The following is a 21,608-nucleotide window of genomic DNA, read 5'->3' as shown; positions in this document are numbered from 1 at the left end:
AAAAAAAAAAAAAAAAAAAACAAAACAGGGCGACATTTTGGTACTCACAAACATCAATTGGTCTTTGTGCACTTACATTTGTGTCTATTTGGTCCTTTCTCTTTATTCAAAAACCCTAAGGGATAAATTTGCACTTGGTGTTAAGTCAAAGAAGCAATATGAACTGCAAAGCATCTTAGACTTTAGACCACTAACTCTACGTTCTTAACACTAACTCTCCATCCAAACAAACTACATAACACCACAAAACTGATGAACACATGGACGAGCACATGACTGTCATCTCAGGTACAAGCACCCATGACTACTGGCCGAATCACCCACTTCAGAGCGCACCATCTGCCAAGTCATTTAATATTCCCTTATTTCACAAAGTACAGCTTGATGCTGGTTAGACCAAATCTTCCCACAAAAAAGATTCTTAACATTTGATATTTGTGCGTGTCAGCCACTGTCTGGCACATCAGAATAAAGCATGAATTTTGGAACAAGCAGTTACTGCTCATGAATTTGCAGCTATTTCCTCACTTTAGCTAAGGGAAGAGAGATTTTTAAAAGACTGCCATAATATGAATATGCAGAGACAAAATTAAAAGCAAAAGCACATGATAAAATTTCAAGAAGAAAATGACAAATTACAAAGTGCATGAAAAAAGTGAGCCTCTGATGATTTACAAACCATAAAAATTTGGTTATTCAGTCTTGCAACAAAAATACTAAATATTTATTCTCTGCCTTACTATCTATATGATTAATATTAGTGCTTCAATAATTTAGTTAAATATAAATGTTACAGAGAGGAGTCTTAGTTAAATAAAGTTCAGAAAAACAAAAGGGGGAGAAAAAAGAAAGTCAAAAGTAAACGATATTTCAGTAGTAAAAAGAAAAATGCTAGTTAACATAAAAATTGCCCACAAACAGAAAAATGCTTCAAAAGTTCTTGAAAACTTATATACATAAACTAGAGGTCATAATCTCATTGTCTATGAATTGTACACTCTGAGCAAATGTGTTTTGTCTGCCTACCTTTATTTTTTACCATTTGAATTGGCTGCCAGCATTTAATCCGAAGAATTCACATAAAAATCTTACCAATCTGAAGGTCTGGCAATGGCCAAGCCCCACAGCCTGACTGTAACAATGCACCAGTCATTCTCCACCCCACCAGCACTCCGGGCGCTGCCCTGGAGCTTTGGATACACATCAGTTCCTCGGACCAAGCCTCCCATTATTCTTAGCTATGCTCTCTCATTACTGTTGGTAGACAGGCATGTGTATATTCAAAAGTTGCTCTAATGTGCAACTAGAGTTGAGACTCATGGGACACATTTTACAATCACAATAACCACATATAAAAAAAAAAACAATAACCACATATACTGAACTGTTCTTCCAGTTACTCCCCCTGAAAAATACTGACAATTGCAATCATGTAAATATCCCCACCTAATCTTGGTTAAGTCACAAGGCTAAACAAGGAATGCCTAGAGAAAAGGTCTGGTTAAGCAATATGAGCTGTATTAGCCATATACACTGTATTCCAATGGTCCTCAAAGTATGGTTAGTAGATTACTTGTACCCAAATCCCTTAACAAAGTGTAGATGCACTGACCATGTTCCAGGCATACATACCCAAAACTCAACTGAGCTCCTTATGCACCGTAAACACTGAAATCAGTGTCAGTTTCTGTAAGAGTGTTCAGGACTCTTCTTCTCCTGCTCCTACAACCACCCACCCACCATCTGACCAGGAGTATGAACACATACTGAGGCCATGGAAGTATTCCACTGAACAAATAATCTTATGTTACTTTCTTGCATGTGCAGTTGCCTTGTTCTCCTCGCATTGTCTTTCCTTTAGAATTTTTCTTTGGTCTTGCTTTTGGCCTCTTCATTGTACATGGCTGACATGGTAGGACAAATTCTGTGTCTTGGTGCTTAGGAACACAGAGATCTCTTGCCTCCCAAATAGGAAACAGAAGGAAAGAGGTATTACTGAGCCACTCAAGAGTCCCTCTAGCCTACCCCAATGGGGTCCCTACAGTCACATATGGTGTTATCCATCTCTTAGGGACTAAAGAAATATTTCTCAAGTGTGATCCACAAATAACTCACTGAGCAACTGGATAAACATGCTGATTCCTGAGTTTCAGATAAAACCATTCCATGAATGAGAATTCCTGGCAAGTGGGACTGAGAAACTATACTAACAAGCTCCCTAGGTAGCTTCTATGAATAAGAAATTTGAGAATCATTCAGTCCTAGGTAAAACAAAAAGTACACCCTTTCTTGGACTCCTTCAGGAACTGGACAAAGGCCAGGAGAAGCCAGTGATTAAGATTCTTGTTCCTCAAATATTCTCTCTCTATCACCATACTAGCACAACTTATGTAACTGAGTATAGGTCCATTTAAAATGACCAAGGATTCTGTTTTCCTATGATTTCAATTAATGAGCCACTAGGACAAAAAGAAGAAAACTTAAAACCTACTTGTACACAACAGAAGTCCTCAATACTATAAAAACAGATTAATTTCATACTCACAAAACTTACAGTTATCTGCTATACTACTTTTATTTTAAATTAATCCTACATCACAATCATAACCAGAGAACACCTCTCAGTGGAGTTCTAAGCCTTCGAATCCTTTTTTAATGCTTTCTTACACAGCTCATCGGTCCCCTCTCAAAGGCTGGATGATATTGCTATCCAACATGTGGCAAAGAAGGCTCTAAAATAGCATGACAATTTTATGCCTGACTCAGGTAGTCATAGCTCTCTTGAGGGGAATCTGCTCTTCAAGCTCACCTCTCTTCTGTTTCTGCAATCCACAATCCCCCCTGGAGAAACTTAAGGCTCTTATACAGTCGATTACACTCTACTGATTTATAGCAGCAAACAGCCATTCACATAAGGGCCCTCCGTAAACATTACCAGATTATGCCAACTCAGGTGATTGATTCTGGACTTCTTAATGTGGCACATTAGGATAAACCTTATGTATCCATTCTTATATATCCATTCTTTTTGGATAAACCTTATGTATCCATTCTTTTGGGCTCCTCAAATTAAGCTCCCTATTCACACCTTACACCTACTGCCTTCTGAAAACAAGACTGCAGTTAAAAGAACCAACTACAAGAGAAAGTGAATTATAAACAAAACAAGTTGAACATTACAAATGACTGCAGGCCCATCAATCAGACTGTGAGACAATCAGAATGAAAATGAGAGTAACCCTAATTGCTCTGCATGGTGCAAAAGTTTCTTTTATTGTTATTGAAACCAATGTATCTTAAACATTAAAGTGCCCATGAGTTACCTGGAATATATTCCTAACCCATTTGCTCTGATTCAGGGAGCCTGCGATGGAGTCCAAGTCACTGCCTTCCTAAACAAGCTCCCTGGCAGCGCTGATGCCATGTAGTTCTCCTCCTTAGGGTGTTGCGGGCAGCACAGGGTCACCAGGGAGCTTATTAGACAGGCATCCTGAGCAGGGCCTAGGGTAAGGACAGTCTGCAGTTCAGCAAGATCCCCAGGGGATCAGCATGTGTGCTGGAGAGCAGCTGACTGCCACACTGTGCTCACTGTGAATCAGATGCACCTGATCCGTTAAAAGAACACCAGGCTTCACTGCAGAGAGTCTGGTCCTGTTAGTCGCTGATGTCTGACTCTGCCCATGTTTGTTTGTTTCTAAGCACATTCACGTTGTTCTAGTGACCAGCCAGTACTGAGAACCCAAACTGAAAAGTACCCCACTGGCTAGGAGGGAAATACACTGTGACTGCCAGAGAGTGAGGAGTTTCTTTATGGGATAATGAAAATGTTTTAAGTTGACTGTAGTAATGGTCATATAACTCCATGAGTACACTGAAATCCACTGAATTATATACCTTAAATGAGTCAATCAAATATTTTGTGCACTATATCTCAATAAAACATATAAAAATTAAATTTAAAACTCTAATAGCTTCTCTGTTTATAAATAAATACGCCTCACTGAATGACAATAAAATAGAATTGTGTCCTATACTGGAATTCTGGCCCAAGACTTTAAACTCTTTTTGGTAACTTCTTTTTAAAAAGAAAGAAATGCTAATGTCTCTTCAGAACTACTAAGATCTGCTCATCTAAAAGATCAATTCTATTCAAGGTAATACATGAAGGAGAAACCTGAAATTTGTATTATAAAGGAGCATTACCAAGTTTAAATTTTAAAAAGCATATTTATCACTTTGAAACTTTATCCTGCACAAAACAAGTTTATGGAGTATTTTCAAATAATTTCCATTCTGCTTCTCCTATTTAAAAATAAATCAGGCCCTCTCCAGGACACCACACAGCTGGGGAGCATGGGTCCTTTGGGGCTGGCGCACCTGGTCGCACAGGTGCCCGCTCTGGGAGGCCATGCAGGCGCCCAGAAAGGCAGGCAGCAGGCGCCCAGGAAGCAGCGTGAAGACGTGTGCCAGCCCTTGTGCAGGCCACCGCCACACAGTCAAGAAACACCATGCCACAAAGAAGCACTGACACAATAGGCCCGCCCAGAGACGTGCATGAACCATCCCGACATGGAGAAACCTCTGGGAAAACATGCCACATGGCGCGTCACTCTTGGCCCTGCCCTTGAGAGCCAAAAAGATCTGGAGTCAGCGGAGGAGCAGCTGATGAACAAGGACTCAAGAGAACACTAGAGTACCAACACCCGATGACTCAAAGGTTGAGCTGACTGGGGACGCAGGAGCCATTCGGGAGCTGGAAACCAGGAAAACCTTGTGCAATAACTGGGGAGACACCCTGGAGGTCATTCTTCCTCTAACTGTACAGGCTGCAGTAGAGGAGCGAGTGGAGCTCTGGAGAGGTCTGCACTGAGATTTCATGGATTTCATGAGTGCCCAATATTCAGATTTTGAAGAACCACCTTCATGGAGAAGGTACGTGTCTAGGTTACCTGCCTGGGACACTTTGTACCTGATGGTGCTGAGACTGACTAGTGGGCCGAGGACTTCATCTACATGTTCCTGCCGCCTGTGTTGATGGTTGGGGAGAGGACACTAAGTGGCTGAGGGATCCCAATGCGCTGGGAGGCTGGCGAGAATACCCCTCTGCTTTCTTAAACAAGAGGCAGTGATAGAGCATACTTGCCTGAATCCCAGGTCAGTAGAGGGATAAACTATTCTTAAAGATAAGTTTATTACTCATTCAGCCCCAAATAGTAGAAAAAAGCTACGAAAAATGGCTTTTTCCCCAGATAGCTCACTTGAGATGTCCTCCTCAGTATTTTATAGCCGTGAGGAGGAGGAGGCCAAGAGATCGAGAAAAGACAGCTGCCTTTGTTGCAGCACTAAGAGAAACAGACCCTAAGTCTGATTCTTGGGGCCCCAAGAAGAACTCATCAACTACATTCATCTGCTACCACTGTCAAAAGCCAGGCCACCTCAAGAAGGACTGCCCTAAGCAGCCCCCTGGGCCATGCCCTGACTGTAAAGGTGACCACTGGAGATTGGTCTGCCCTCTGAAGAGGAGGCCCTAGAGCTCAGACCCATCCTACCAGTTAGTCCAACAAGAATGAAGGGGCCCAGGGCATACTGTGCCTTCTCACTCTGGCCAGACCGTTATCTTCAAGGAGAAGCCCAGCATAATCATGACTATAGAGGAAAATTAAACAGCCTATTGCTGGACACTGGTGCTAATCTCTCGGTCCTTCTTTTCAATCTCAGCCCTCCTTCCAGCTGTCACACCTCAGTGAAAGGAGTCACTGGTGAGGAGGTAATATGCTATTTTTCACAACCCTTAGGCTGTAACTGCTTGTTAGATCTTTCTTGCATATCTTTGTTTTCCTGAGAAACCACTTTGAAGATACCAACATGTATTACAGCAGCCATTGATAATTTCCTACCAGTCTGTCCATAACTCTGTAATGTTTGTATTGTTCCTATGCTATTTCGCAAATGGATATATGTTTATTACTATGTGTTTTCAACAACAACCACTGAGAATGGTCAATGATTATTTAATTGATCACTCATGTATAGCTCTATTTGTTTTCCCTAGAAACCACTTTGAAGAAACCAAAGTATTGTACAATAACCATTGATAATTTCCTACCATTTTTGTCTGTAACTCACTATTATTTGTCTATTTGTTTTCCTGAGAAACTATCTTGAAGATACCAAAAGGTAAAATAACAACCATTGATATTGTCCTACCACTTTGTCTGTAATTCAGTAAATCCCTCTATTACTATGTTATCCTTCTTTTACTCTTTTAAATAAATTTTTTAAAAATCAATAAATTCATTGCCCACATTCTTCTAACTTTTTATATGCTTGAAAATATTCACAGAACATGCTAAGAAAAATATATAAAAATACAAATCCAATCTTGTTTTTAAAAATAGCTTAAGAAACTCTCAACAATATACTCATAAAAATAAAATCATAAGCAGCACTAAAATTACAGGGAAGATCATGGTACTATATAAAATACTGTTTACTTATTATAAAAGGAAAGCAATATAAAAACCAGTAAGCAAAAGGCGTTCCTTTATTTTGGAGACTCTCTCATAGCTTTTGACAGCTATGCTGTTAACGTCTCAACACTACAGGTGCTGTAATCTCAAGCTAATCACGGCTCACTAAGACATAACTTCCTTCCCTGCTATGTCTCCACAGCCCATGTAAGCTATCTTCCCTTCATAAACGAATATACTGTTTATGGTTCCATAGTCTCGTCCTTTGGAAACAAGCACACTCTGGATCTGTCACTGGAGAGAGTTCCTCGGACAACATAAACGGATTATGTGCACTTTCCAGATAGATCCTCCACTAACCAAGAGCCCCTCTTTTAAAGCAGCTTTCTGGGAGTACATCACTCTTCTTTGCCCACAACTCCACTATAAAATCCAACACGTTTTACTATCATTGCTGCTGTCTTTTCCTTTTTTAAATAATTCTATCTTGTTACATTCTTATTCTTATTACATTCTACAAAGACAAAGAAAAGATAAATAAAGATGGCTAACCACTGCCCTTGCCCTGGATAGTAACACATGCAGACAACAGTCTTCTAGGGCAGTGGTACCGCAGTACTTGTCATTAATTGTTCCTCTGACTACCAAACACTATCAACAAAGTGTTCCAGCTGGAAAGGGCAGCAAGTCAAGAAGCAACCAAGATCAACAAGTTCTAGCTTATGTGTCAAGCAGCAAATGAATGACGAGTACTGGGACAAAATTTTCCCATCAAAATGTGTCAAGCAGCAAGTAAGACAAATTTCAAAGCAATCGAGTACCCAGCTATGACTGTACTTTCATACTGAGAAAGCTTACTCTTGTGCTTTACCTAAACCCTCCAGCTTTAAGTACATTTGCTGAGTAAACACTCCAGTGTTCACAGTAATGGGAAGATAGTTACATACTCAAAAGCAAAAAGAATAATTTGAATTTGGGTAACCAATTTTAACCCTAAGGAAGCAACCCTGAACCCACATTAGTGATCAACTCTATCTCAATCCTCCTTGAAACAGGATCCATAATCATTGTTATACCACTGAGTTAAATAACTACTTCTTAATGGATTACCATGACTCATAGCATGTCTTAATAATTCAATTCTTTTCCCAGTATCAAAAAACAATCAATTTCTTCACAAAGACTTACCTAATAGTATATATATTCTGAATGTTCTTTTCCCCACCTTGTCCTTCCTTCACAGCTTGCATTTGTAATAATTTTATAATGACTTTTATCAGACCATGTGCATTCCTGTAAATACATAGAATAACATGTTAAATATTACAGACAAAAACTGAGTATGTTAATCAAGTGCTTATTCTTGTGTGCATGCGCGCATGCGAGCGTGTTGCTGGGGATTTAACAAAAGGCCTCACACATGCTAGGCAAGTGCTCTACCGTGCGCTACACGCCCAGCCCCACCCTACCACGTTTAAATACTGGAGCACTTGCCACCACACTGAACAGCAGCCACCCAAGGCAGCCACTTCATCCCAGAGCACAGCAAGGGCTCCACATCTAAAGGAGGAGAAAGTGCCACAGAATCAAACCACTCAACTATCAATGGACTCTGTATAACTCTTGGAATAAGAAGTCAGTCAGGAAAACACAGCCCCCTAATTTCAAGCACTGACCACACCAGTCACCCACAAGGAATGATCAAGTACTTTATTTATAAACATTAGCAGACTATGAAAAATAACTACACTTATGAAGCAGACTAGCCACTCAAAAAAATGGGCTAGGGGACCAAGCATAGCAAATAATCCACATTAAAAGAGAATTACAGAATAACACTACATTTTTTTTCTTTATTTTCTTAATATGACTACTAGAAAATTTTGAATTACATGAGACTCACTTTTGTGGCTCATGCTATATTTCCACTACATAGCACTGTTTTGAATACTCAGATGGTTTAGTTCCTAAGTATGCTCTTTAGAGAATGTTGAGGTTTCCCTTGCAGTTCAAGCATTTTCCAATTTTTACAATGGTTTGTTTTCTATTTCACATGGACCCTCTTATGATCATGCAGTGTAGACTCACAGATGAATCTTTTGTGTCAGGTAGCATATATACATGGTTTCTCGCCCATGTGGATAGTTTCATGAACAGAGGTCTCAATTCTACATGAAAACTTTCCCATGAAAATCCTCCATGCCAGGGGCCAGGGATATAGCTCATCAGCACAGCGCCTGCCTGGCAAGTGAGAGGTCGTGAATTTGATTCCCAGTACCAAACAAACCCTCATCTCGCCTGTGTATTTTCTCTGATGGATGTAAAATATTAGCTTTGTTCACATCCTCTATGTTGGTACTATGTCAATTCCATGGTACTTTATTTTCCTCAACAAACTGTCCAGTTAATCCCACTGCAACACAACACGAATTTAAAAAGAAAGTTTTAAAAACTAGAATGAGCTGTAATTGTCTTACAAAGGTTTGTCTTATATGGCACTCCTTGAGAACCTCCTTGGGTAGCAGAGGTTTTGCCTTGCTTTCTTCCTTTGGGACTGCTGAGATTCTTGAGAACTTTTTCTATTGAAACTCTTAAGTTTCTAGACTCCTCTTACTCCGATGCTTAGGAAGAAGGTATCTCAACATCCACACTTAAAATAAATGCCTTGTTTGCAATTCTTCATACTCATTCACTCTGAGTGGCACTTTCTGTAGCTGAGGATCCTGGACTATAAAGAATGATATTCCAGTCTATCATTCTTTATAATTCTTCACTGTTTCCTTTTCAAAGGCCTAGAGATCTATCAACATGAAAATCATGACTGTTCTATCACGAATTTATTAAGAACCTGCTCCTAGGTCTAAACGTCTGACTTCATTACAGAAAGCACAGCTCAGAGAGTCATATGGCCATGATGAGGAGGAGGCCAAGGAGAGAAAACAGAGAGACCAAGAAAAAGCAGTTGCTTTTGCTGCAGCACTAAGAGAAACAGATCCCAAGTCTGCTTCCCGGGGCCCCAAGAAGAACTTAACGACTACATTCATCTGCTACCACTGTTAAAAGCCAGGCCACCTCAAGGGGAACTGCCCTAAGAGGGCAGTGGGGCCATGTCCTGAATGCAAAGGTGACCACTGGAGCCCTCTGAAGCAAAGGCCCCAGAGCTCAGACCCATCCTACCAGTTAGTTCAACAGGAATGAGAGGGCCTGGGGCATACTCTGCCTTCTCCCTCTGGCCAGACCGTCATCTCTATGGAGGAGCCATAGAGATGTTGACTATGGAGGAACAAGAAAACAGCCTGTTGCTAGACACAGGTGCAAGTCTCTCGGTCCTTCTTTTCAATCCTGGCCTTCCTTCCAGCCATCACACCTCAGTGAAAGGAGTCACTGGTGAGAAGGTAATATGCTATTTTTCACAATCCTTAGGCTGTAACTACTTGTTAGATCCTTCTTGCATATCTCTGTCTTCCTGAGAAACTACTTTGAAGATACCACCATGTATTACAGCAGCCATTGATATTTTCCTACTAATCTATCCATAACTATGTAATGTGTGTATTGCTCCTATCCCATTTCATAAATGGATGCATGTTTATTATTATGTGTTTCCTACAACAACCATTGAGAATAGTTAATGATTATTCAATAGGTCACTCATGTATAGCTCTATTTATTTTCTTTAGAAGCCACTTTGAAGATACCAAAGTACAGTACAACAACTATTGATAATCTACCTCTTTTGTCTGTAACTCACTATTATTTGCCTATTTGTTTTCCTGAGAAATTATCTTGTAGATAACAATATGTAAAACAATAACCATTGATAATTTCCTACCACTTTGTCTGTAATTTGGTAAGCCCCCCCCATTATTATGTTATCCTTCTTTTACTTTTTAAAAATAAAAAAAAAAAAAAATCAGATACTGTGTCTCTTAATGAAAAAACAAATACCACCTATAAAAGAATCTCCCTCACTGGGTAAGTCTCAGACTCTATTTTGAGAGGGAGAGCTTGCGCAGTAGTCCAGTAAGCGAAGATGGCAGCCGAGAGGGAGCCTCCCCCACTGAGGGATGGGAGGCCCACCAACTTTGAAGAGCTGGAGGATGGCGAGGACCTGTTCACCAGCACTGTGTCCACCCTGGAGTCAAGTCCATCATCTCCAGAACCAGCTAGTCTTCTTACAGAGGATGTTAACGCAAACTCCAATGGCCCCAAACCATCAGATGTTGTACTAGATGATGACAGAGAAGATCTGTTTGCAGAAGCCACAGAAGTTTCTTTGGACAGCCCAGAAAGGGACCCTATCCTGTCCTCAGAGTCTTTTCCTGCAGTCACACCTGTCACCCTACTACACTCATTTCTCCTCGAATGGGATTCAAGAGTGTGTCAGCTCCTGTGATCTTTGACAGGTCCAGAGAAAAGATTGAAGAAGCAAATGGAGATATTTTTGATATAGAAATTGTGTGTCAGATCCAGAGAGAGTTGGTGATGGCATGAATGCTTACATGGCACACAGAGTAACAACGAAGACTTCTCTTTCCACGTTCAGTAAGACTGAATTTGCAGTTAAAAGAAGATTCAGTGACTTTCTTGGTTTGCACAGAAAATTAGCAAGCAAGCATTTACATGTTGGTTATATTGTGCCACCAGCTCAAGAGTATAGTAGGTATGACCAAGGTCAAAGTAGGTAAAGAAGATTCATCATCCACTGAGTTTATAGAAAAACGAAGAGCAGCTCTTGAAAGGTATCTTCAAAGAATAGTAAAACATCCAACTTTACTGCAGGATCCTGACTTAAGGCAATTTTTGGAAAATTCAGAGCTATCCAGAGCAGTTAACACACAGGCTCTGAGTGGAGCTGGGATATTGAGGATGGTGAACAAGGCTGCAGATGCTGTCAACAAAGTGACAATCAAGATGAATGAATCGGATGCATGGTTTGAAGAAAAGCAGCAGCAGTTTGAGAATCTTGACCAGCAACTTAGGAAACTTCATGCCAGTGCTGAAGCCTTGGTTTGTCATAGAAAAGAACTTTGAGCCAATATAGCGGCCTCTGCTAAAAGTGCTGCCATGTTAGGTAATTCTGAGGATCATACCAGTTTATCTAGAGCTCTGTCTCAGCTTGCAGAGGTCGAAGAGAAAATAAACCAGTTACATCAAGAACAAGCTTTTGCTTACTTCTGTATGTTTTCAGAGCTACTTAGTGACTACATTTGTCTTATTTCTGCAGTAAAAGGTGTGTTTGACCATCAAATGAAGTGCTGGCAAAAATGGGAAGACGCTCAAATTACTTTGCTCAAAAAATGTGAAACTGAGGCAAAAATGATGGTCGCTAACAAACCAGATAAAATACAGCAAGCTAAAAATGAAATAAGAGAGTGGGAGGCGAAAGTACAACAAGGAGAAAGACATTTTGAACAGATCTCTAAAACAATTCGAAAAGAAGTGGGAAGATTTGAGAAAGAATGAGTGAAGGATTTTAAAGCTGTTATCATCAAGTACTTAGAATCATTAGTACAAGCACAGCAACAGCTGATAAAATACTGGGAGGCTTTCCTGCCTGAGGCCAAAGCCATCGCCTGGTAGGAGGACTGTTCCACTGGAGACAACCCTGGATGTGGCCAGTCATCCCGACTCCACAGTGAATCACTTACAACCATCCAAATAAACCACTCTATGTTTTATGAATTACACGTGGTTTTTTACATATAAATAAATACACACACACACACACACACACACACACTCTGACATTTTATTACAAGCTGCATGCCCTGATCATCTGAATTAAGTGGACTGTGGCATGACATTCTGCAATACTTTGCTGAATTGAACACTATGTGTCTTAAATACTTGCACTAAAATGTGCACTGCAAGACCAGAAAATTTTACAATATTTTTTCTTTATATGTTCAGTAGTATGTTTCCCCTCAATGAAATGAATTATCAATGCATTATTAATGTTCATTTTTACATTCCTGTACAGAAATTATGATTTTGTGATCACAGCAATAAAATGTTATTCCTTATGAAAAAAAAAGGGAGTGTGGGTTAACAATGATATATAGAAAACAGAAAGAGAAAAAGCAGAAAAAAAGAGTTTTTCATCACTGAACCCAGCTATTCCCCTTCTGGGTATTTTTCCACAAGAACTGAAAACATCATACCACAGTGAGATATGTGCACCCCTGTTTATAGCACAGTTTGTCATAGCTAAATCTTGGAAACAACCCAAATGCCAATCAACTGAGGAACGGATAAAAAAGATATGGTATTTTTATACAATGGAGTATTACTCAGCTATAAAGAAAGATAAACTAGAGGCTTTTATAAGTAAATGCATGCAACTAGAGACCATACTTGTAAGTCAAATAAACTGAACTCACACGTGTAAACATCATATTGGTTCCCTAGTGTAAGAATCTGAAAGAGTTAATAAAATATGAAAGGTACAATAGATATTGTGAAAGGGAAAGAAACTGCTCAAAACGAAAGAAAAACTGGGATGAGGGAAAGGAGAAAAGAAAGATGGTAGTGAAAAAAAGTGTGTGTGTATACACATACACACTAAGACAATTGTACTACTGATTTCTAATGGTTTATTGAAAGGAAAAGTTAATGTGTAATTGTTTGATCAGTCTTGCATGCCTATATCTGGTAATCTTAACAGGTACTGTGAAGATAACAATATGTAATATAACAACCATTGCTCATTTCCTATCCTAATTTTTTTGGGATTCTGTATTGTTTTTGTGTGGTTTTATTTTTGTTATTTTGTTTTTGTTCTTTTCTCTTTAAAATTAAAAAAGAAAAAGTTTTTTAGTCAATGTCTTAGTTACTTTTCTCTCATTGTTGAGACAAAATACCCAACACCCAAAATTAAGGAAGGAAAGGTTTATTTAGCTCACAGTTTGTGGAAGCTTCAGTCCATACTCAGCTGGCTCCGAGGCAGAGTAGCACACGGCAGAGGGCAAATGTTGAGGGCAGCAGAACGCAGCAAAAACAACCAGAGCAAAAGGGAGGAATGGCAGCAAGCAGCCTCTTTTCCTCCCTTACATTGTAAACAGGCTACTCCCACCCAGGGGGTGGGCAGCACTCACATAAGCTCCAAGCCCTCCTCTGCACAGGAGTAAGCAAAGTAAGCACCCTGGCCCCCTGCTGAGTCACTTAGCCAAACCTCTAGACTCCCCAAGTTGACACAATATATCAACCATAACAGTCAGGCTGTATAAATTATACTAATTAAAACCACTCAAGCAAATTGATTTTCACTAGGCAGATTATGGCATGATCACTATTGTGCATATGAATAATATGTATCAGGTTTCTTTTGTTTGGGGTTTACTTGATTACAACACTGAATATGACTCATACAAACTTAGTCTCCGTTGGGAAAGACTACAAATAAAGTTTAATTCTTTGCTTTGAAAATATATCAAATATGAGGGACAAGGAAGTATTTATGTTTGACCAGGGGTAGAATTTAAAAGAAAGGCTTGAGTTTAAGAAAATGACATGATACCCCAAAAGGGGCACCATGGAGATCCCCGGATACCCTGGAACAGATAACCTAAACGTGGCCATTTCTCTTTAACTACAAAGGATTTAAGATCTCTGAAAAAGATATTCTGTCATCCTAAAACACAGTTAAGTCAAAGCAAATAAGGGATAGATAAGCATTAATGATCAAATCATGCCTAAATTCATTATAAAATGATGAGAAAGCAGAGACAAAGAGACAGGAAGAGAGGAAGAAAATAAAAAACATTTCCGGGGAACTCAGGCTTAAATAATTGACAAAAAAGAATGCTTGTTTAAAAAAAAATCTAAAAGATGTTATTGAGCTTTTGCCTGAGAACATTGAGCTTTTGCTTGAGAATGTTCTGCACAGTCATTTGTCTTCTAAGTAACAGAAAACAGCCAGATTTCTTCTAAAGCATTTTTCCATTATAAAAGTAACATGTGTTCATTAGCCACTGTTCTTAAATCACCTAGAAACATCTTAGCATAAGACTCTTAAAATGGAAGATTCTGTGACAAACACAGCCTTCAGCCAGATCACTAAACTTAAAACGAAATAGGGCAGAATGTTCCAGATGAGAAAGTAGCTGGAATCACTTTTCTGTTTATGAGCTTCAAGTTTAGAGGGATCCTAGAATTTTAGAGAAAGAAAAAGTACTGACGAAACAAAAAAAGAGAACACTTAGAAATGACCTAACAGGCTTAAAGGAAATATTTAAAAGACAGCATGGGAAAACAGGCATGCCCTGGTAATTCCGACACTCTCTGATTAGAGTTAAATGAGCAATGATATCAATGCATTAATAAACTCTAAAACCATCTCAAATTCATGAGGTAACAGTCTGACACTCTAGCTACAGATTAAAAGCATGCTGTCTTCCCTCATAAAGGCGCCTTCCTTGGTCCTTCTCCTGCCAGATAAAACAAAGGGAAGAAGCTAAATAGTACACAACAGCTTCAGTAACACAAGACACGAACAGCATGTCTCCCTGGTTGCTACCCATTTCCTACATAACAAAGTGATCAAGTTTCCTAAGGAACAGGGTCATCAACAAAAGAGAAATCCCTAAGAAATGAGAAACTTCTTGGTAAATAATCCTAAATCTTCAAATAGTTCTCAAAATCATTTCTAGTCACTGGACCCTTATGAATCCATGATTAAACACTCATTGACCCAACAGCTTTAGTCAGGACCCACTATGGTAATTTTTAAAATCCTATACAAAATTTCATTAAAAGGCAGACTTTAGGAATCAGAAAATATACTTCAATATCCCATCCTTTTTATATTCGCAAAATACATCAACCACATACCCTTTCTCTCTTTGGAATCACAAAAGGCACACAAATAAGGTGTCAGCCTAGTTTATAACCTTCCTATCAAGCACATTTTTAAAAGCAGCAGGATGGGAGGAAGTGAGCTGAAATTACAGGCTGTCATGACACCTCAGTATGGAAAAATGAATACCTGGTTCCACAGGAAAGTAAGGTTTTATTCACAATCCTGTTACTAAGCAACGGTAACAATGGCTGCATGAGCTTTCTGAGAGCTGGCATAGCCAAGGGGGAAAAAAATCTAAGGAAAGAAAAGATGGGAAACTCCTTCTCTGGGATTCTTTATCTGAGGAAAATTCAGTATAAAAACAAAACCAAAAACAATCTAAATTTAAAACAAACAATTCCTCAAAGGACAAGAAAAGTATATACTGCAATGATACATCATTCACTTTAATTACAGTTTTGGTTAATTTCAAAATTCACATTCAATGGGTGATAATGATTTCCTTACTATGCCTCCTCTGTGATCTTCTTTCCTTCACCCTCCCCAGGGAAAATTTTTCTTTTCAAATTTCCTTACTGATTAAAAGAATATTTTAGAGGCCTTAAATCCATTTCTTTGTTTACAGAAGCTATAAAAACCAGTTTCCAGTTGTTTCATGTTGCCTGGGCTTTGAACTGAGAACACACTAGGACATCAAACTGTTCCTTTGAAAAGAACAGTCTCTCAAGCAGAGCCAGACACTTTCCCAGCCACTCCCTGAAGTTTAGACAACCAGAGCACTGCGAACGTCAAGTCTTTTTCAGAGTTAGACTATACAATAAAGCAGGCTCTAAAACAATGTCCCACAAATCATGGCTGGGTTTCAGGTGGGAGGGGGACTTCTACATGTGTTTCAAGGGCCTGTGACAGGCTCAACCTGCCAAGGGCCCAGGAGCAAGTTACATAGCTGGAAGCTGACTTCACCCACTTTTCTGTTTTTCTTTGAAGCTTTCTGCTGAAATTCTAAGAAACCTCCATGAGCCACATCCTCGATCTAGTCTACAGTGGGCTTCTCCTCACTATTGGCTTTTTCTGTCCCCACCCCCAGCTCCTTCTCAGCTGCAGAGGAATGTTAGGTTAGAAAATAAGCAAGATGGGAGAACAAGGTTTTAGGGTTAGTTTTCTAAATCAAAGAAAAGCAATCATGGCGCAGCTCAGTTCCCAAGATGCCTCTAGATTCTGCTAAGCCTCTATCTTAAAAACAGAAATCCACAGACAAGTAGAAATTTAAATAATGGAAACTGAAAACTCAAAGTGATCCAGCCAAAATCATTTCTACTTTTAGATCCCAAAGACAGAGACAGTTTTGTCTCAGAAGATGCCCTCAGCAGTATCTGGAGGAGACAGTTGTTTGGGGGCACCTGTTTTTAATTAGCTTATGTCTTAAACTGGATTCTCATTTTTGCTTTTATAAAAATACATAAACAGTACAAAGTTGAGGCTTTGTAATTGCTACAAACCTCAAAATTCTGCTACTTGAAATAAAGTTTAAATTCTGGTTTTTGACAATTATTCCCTCTACTGGCAACAATAAAACAGCACTATGTAACACATTTTATGATCAAACTAATTCAGTAACTAAATGGGAAGCCAGGCACAGTGGCACCTGCCTGCAGCTCCCATAGTGGGGAGGCTGAGGTGAGACAATGCCTGGAGCCCAGCATCTGTCTATAACTGGCCAATACAGTGAGAACCCATCCCTAAAAAACAAACAAAATAGGGCTGGGGATTTAGCTCAGCGGCAAAGCGCCTGCCTGGCAAGCACAAGGTCGTGAGTTCGGTTCCCAGTACCGGAGAAAAACCAAAAAAAAAATATACATATATATATATTAAACTGGATGGCTTCAGGGTCTACTCGAAGTCTCCCTGTGGCTAGTGGTTAAGACTACATGAACTTTCTCAAAAAAGAAACTTAAAAAAAAAGTATCCTTCCATTGGGAAAATTTCTATATTTTCTTACTACAAAATTCAAGATTTTTTCCCATGTCTTGGCCATATTTCCAAAGAATTTTGAAAACCAATAATCACCCTTATAGATAAGATTATTCTTTGAAGTACTTGTCTATTCTTGCTAAAGACTGGAAACAATAGGGCATCCATAAATTATAGCTCCTACATACATATGACGGAATATTATACAGCTAGAAAAATTTTAAAACTCTTTATATATGTAATGAGCTCAAAACATATTTTTCAATGAAAAATGCAAAATAAAGGATACCATGTATAGCATACTACTATTGCTGTTTTTTGAACCGGAAAAAAAAAAAAAAAAAAATATATATATATATATATATATATAAAATTTTTCAGTTATATATACATAGAATACCTTTAAAAAGACAAGACCTAATAAGAGTTTTACCTCTGTGATAAAAACAGAGATGGGGTAGGACACAGTGTGCCTCATATACTCATTATGAATGTATTCCCTATTCAAGAAATATATTTTTAAAACCTAAGGTTATTAATAGTTATAATCAGATGTTACATGACTCACTATTAGCAAAGCTAAAACTGTACAGTTAGCCACGTACGGTAGCACACATCTGTAATCCCAGCACTCTGAAGGCTGAGACAGGAGGACTGCCAGGAGTTTGAGGTCAGCCTGGGCTACATAGTGAGTTCAACGCCAGGCTGAACTACATAGGGAGACCCTGTCTCAAGAGAAAAAAAAAAAACCTGGACATGGTAATGTACGTCTGTAATCCTACTACTCAGGAGACTGAAGCAAGAGGATCCCTTATTCGAAGCCATGAGGCAAGAGGATCCCATATTCGAAGCCAACCTGGGCTAAAGAAGAAAACGTTCTCTCAAAAAAAAAAAAAAATCCTCTTCAAAACTAAGGGACCCTTGACTGACTTACTCATTTCATTCCTGAGAGCTGGTTGGAACTCAAGTTGTCAATTCACGGCTCAGGCTCCTTTACACAGCCTTCAAAGTCCCTCTTCTGAAGACAGATAGACCTCAGTGTCTTCAGAGAGACCACTGGCCCAGGATTTCTCAGTTAACCCTACACAGGAAAAGGTGTTGTAATGTTCCTTTCAGAACCCTTCAAGGGTTAAATCTGTGTCTGCGACCATCTGGAAGCACAAGTGACCAGCCTTCAGGACTCAAGACTTTGGCAGTAAGTTAAAACTACAATTCAGGTCATAACCCAAATTGTTCATGTATCAGCCAGGCTGTAACTCAAGGATCCACTGTACTTTTTAGTGGGGCATGGTGGCTCATGCCCACAGTCCCAGAACTCTGAAGCCTGAGGCAAGAGGATCACCAGGAGTCTGAGCCCAACCTGGGCTCCACAGTGAGTTCAAACTATGCCTGAACTATGTATAGTAAGACTTTGTCTCAAAAAAATAAAAAAATAAAAAATAAAAAAAAAAAAACACTTTTTAATGGGCACAAATAGGATCCTTCTAAAAGTATTCTGTGTGTTTGTATGTGTATGTTGCATGTGTGTTTAGAAAGAGAAAATAAGGTTTTAGCCATGATCCAACTCTCTCTTATTCAGAAATATCTGGCCATTTACTAAGGATCAAAGAGTATGGTTAAAAAAATTTAACTCAGCTGAAAAGAGGGAAGTGTTGGGCAGGAAAGGGGTTGTCTGGGTAGAACCAAGGACACCTAAAGTGACGCCAGGAGGAGATGGGAAGGAGCACTCCAAGCAGAGGTGGGCATGTGCAAAGGCTCAGGAAGAGCAGAGAGTCACTTGTGCCTGAGCAGAGAGCTCAGGGCAGGAAACAGCTTGAACAGGAGAACAGAGCTAGTCTGAGGACTTACGATGCTACAGGGTTTGGACTCATAATCAATATTAAATGTTCCAAAAATATACAAAGGGATGCTCTGAGGGAACAGAATGGGATTTATGAAGAAAGGTTAAAAGGCTAGAGGTTATATAGCCTAACAGATTTCAAGCCCAGAAAGGCAGCTTCCACAGACTGATAGTTAAAGCTTTGCCACTCAAGGCAGAAAAAAAGATAAAGCATTCAGTTCTATGATACTGCAAAAATTGTGAGCAGAAACACCGGCAGAACAAATTCTCCTGTGGAAAAGAAGGGAAAGGAGGGCACTGGGTGAGAGCTGATAAAAGAGGCAGAAACCAAGAAGCCCAAGTGACTGACAGCAGGCAAAATGAGGGCTTACAGGACCATTCTTTCGGCAAGCAGTTAAATGCTGAATCTTAACAAGGAACTAGTGAACTTGTTTTCTAGAAAACTAAACTGTCAACAGATCAAGCATGGAGGAAAGAGTACCTGGTCGATGGAATCAGGTTGAGTATCCCATTGAGAACATAGCTGAACTCTGCATGGTCCTGAGCAACAAGTGCCACCAGCCCCTCACAGCAAGCTGTGCGAACCACGACATTATCGCTGCAACACTTCTCCCACAGCAAGTTCAAAGCAGGAGTCTGAAATCAAACCAGTGATTAAAGGACACTTTTGTTGAGCAGCAAACACACACACAAACACAGCCAGTTATCAACCTTTTAATCCGTTCACAGTGGGATAGCTTTCTTGTACAACAGGATACCGCTGTCACTCTGTTCCAAGAATAACTGAAGTCAATTTTCCAGGAGAGGAAAAGATGTGTTCTGATACAGTAACTCTCACCTGGTGTTTGGGCTGCAAAATCAGGTGGTTGCAGGCAGAGGCATAACCCAAGTTCAAGCAACACAGCACAGCAAAGACGTATGCTTCAAGCAAGCAATTGAACAGACACTAACACTACCTGTGCACCACTTAGTCTAACTTGAACTCTCAACATTATCTATGCTTCATGCCATAAATAGCAGTAATATTTTCAGAAGATGTGCCTGTACTCCCATCACCAACCTTATCAGCTGATGCACCTCAGCACCCCTCACAAGGCCCTTGCCACTGTTTGGCCAGGTCTAATGTGGGCCCTGATGGTAAAGAAGCAGCACAGGGCGCTAGCAATCTAGTCACCCCAGGGCTACCAGCAAAAGCCTAGAAAACTGTTTTTCCCAAGGAAGACACTGTGACTTTTTTCCCTCACATTGTGAATCTGTCTTCTTTGGTACAGAAACACCAGAAGGCCACTTAAGCAAATAATACATTTTTATTTTTGAAAAACCCTATAAAAGCAGACAAGCTAGCTTTTATTATTTTGTCGGGATCGCATGATCCCCCCAAAAGGTTCACTGATTAACAAAAACCTATATTTGAATGTACCGTGAGTTAAAGTCCATTTAGATTTATACATGGATTTTTTATTTAAAAAACAAAAAGAAGTCATAAGTATTTTTTCCATCCTCTGGACACAATTCACTAGGCAAATATACAATGAAGAAGCAAAGATGCCCAGCTCCCAAAATGAATGAAAAGCAACAAGATATGATTCCCACCTTCTCTTGCTAGCTGGCTGAGACTCTTTTCAGTCTTAGGCACTGATATACAAAGAGCAGTACAGATAAGGGGCAGTCACCACTGTAAGAAAATATTTATATTTGTTTTTCTATTCAGAAGTAAATTGTACAGACAATATGGAAGGGTTCCAAATGTCATTACTCCAATAACCCAAAAAGACTAAATTGTTGCCTCCAGGAATACTATGTCCTCATGGAAGGAAGAATTCCCTTATTAGTGGAAGAGGACACATTTAGTTACAAGGATTTGACATTCAGTAAAACTCAGCAGTTTAACTAAAACCACTAGATCTTCTCACAGTATATAAAGTGATTATCAGCAGGATTAGGACCAAGGTTCTCTGCAAATCTAATTTATGCAACTACATACAAATACCAGATAAATGCCAATTAGGGAAGCATGTCCCTATGCATACTTCCACATGCTAGCAGAAGCTAGAAAGAGCGTCTAATCAAAAAGAATGTGAGAAAAAGAAAATACATTTATTTGTGTTGTAGGGGGCAGAAAGCTTTCCCTCACTCATGCGGTTCCACAGAGTACACCCAGAGCACCTCTCTTAAACAGTTTCTAAACCAGCACAAGACAGGTAACACTGATCAGCCTGAGCCCAGATGTTGCAGTGTCTCAGGCATTACTTGAGCTCTGAGCACTCACCCGCGCTGTGTGTAGGATGAAAGGTTTCTTCCAGCTCTGTGTGACCTTAGCAACCCATAACTCACATTTGAGGCTGAAGTAGGAGAACACATCCACTATGTTCATTTTCTCTGAAAACCAGAAATATTCCCTAAGAGGTAACTCTATCAACTTTCTCTAAAGCATTCCTTTCCACATAGTCATAAAAATACTCTTCACTTCCTTTATGTCTCATTTCTACAGAGTGTTGTAACAATTTTTTTTTTTTTTTTTTTTTTT

The 21,608-nt window shown here is 39.5% G+C and overlaps 1 protein-coding gene and 1 pseudogene across 4 annotated transcripts in view; one reads left to right on the top strand and one right to left on the bottom strand.

Annotated features, from left to right (window-relative positions):
• The window catches only part of Focad (focadhesin), a 279,220-nt gene that overhangs the window by 253,147 nt on the left and 4,465 nt on the right, over positions 1–21,608 (bottom strand). For 3 of the 4 annotated variants that reach the window (XM_005388739.1, XM_005388740.1, XM_013516350.1), the window contains exons 3-4: positions 19,563–19,717; positions 7,659–7,763 (exon numbers count right to left, since the gene is read on the bottom strand). In XM_005388739.1, coding sequence (XP_005388796.1) covers positions 7,659–7,763; positions 19,563–19,717 — 260 coding nt within the window. The remainder of the gene's footprint in view (positions 1–7,658; positions 7,764–19,562; positions 19,718–21,608) is intronic. The other variant, XM_005388741.2, reaches the window with a different exon arrangement.
• On the top strand, positions 10,504–12,053 carry LOC102005500 (annotated as a pseudogene).

This window comes from Chinchilla lanigera, unplaced genomic scaffold, assembly GCF_000276665.1.
Source record: "Chinchilla lanigera isolate Chin_1 unplaced genomic scaffold, ChiLan1.0 scaffold00033, whole genome shotgun sequence".
Lineage (NCBI taxonomy): Eukaryota > Metazoa > Chordata > Mammalia > Rodentia > Chinchillidae > Chinchilla > Chinchilla lanigera.
The sequence above is the reverse complement of the archived record's forward strand: the minus strand, read 5'-3'. Positions and strand labels throughout refer to the sequence as shown.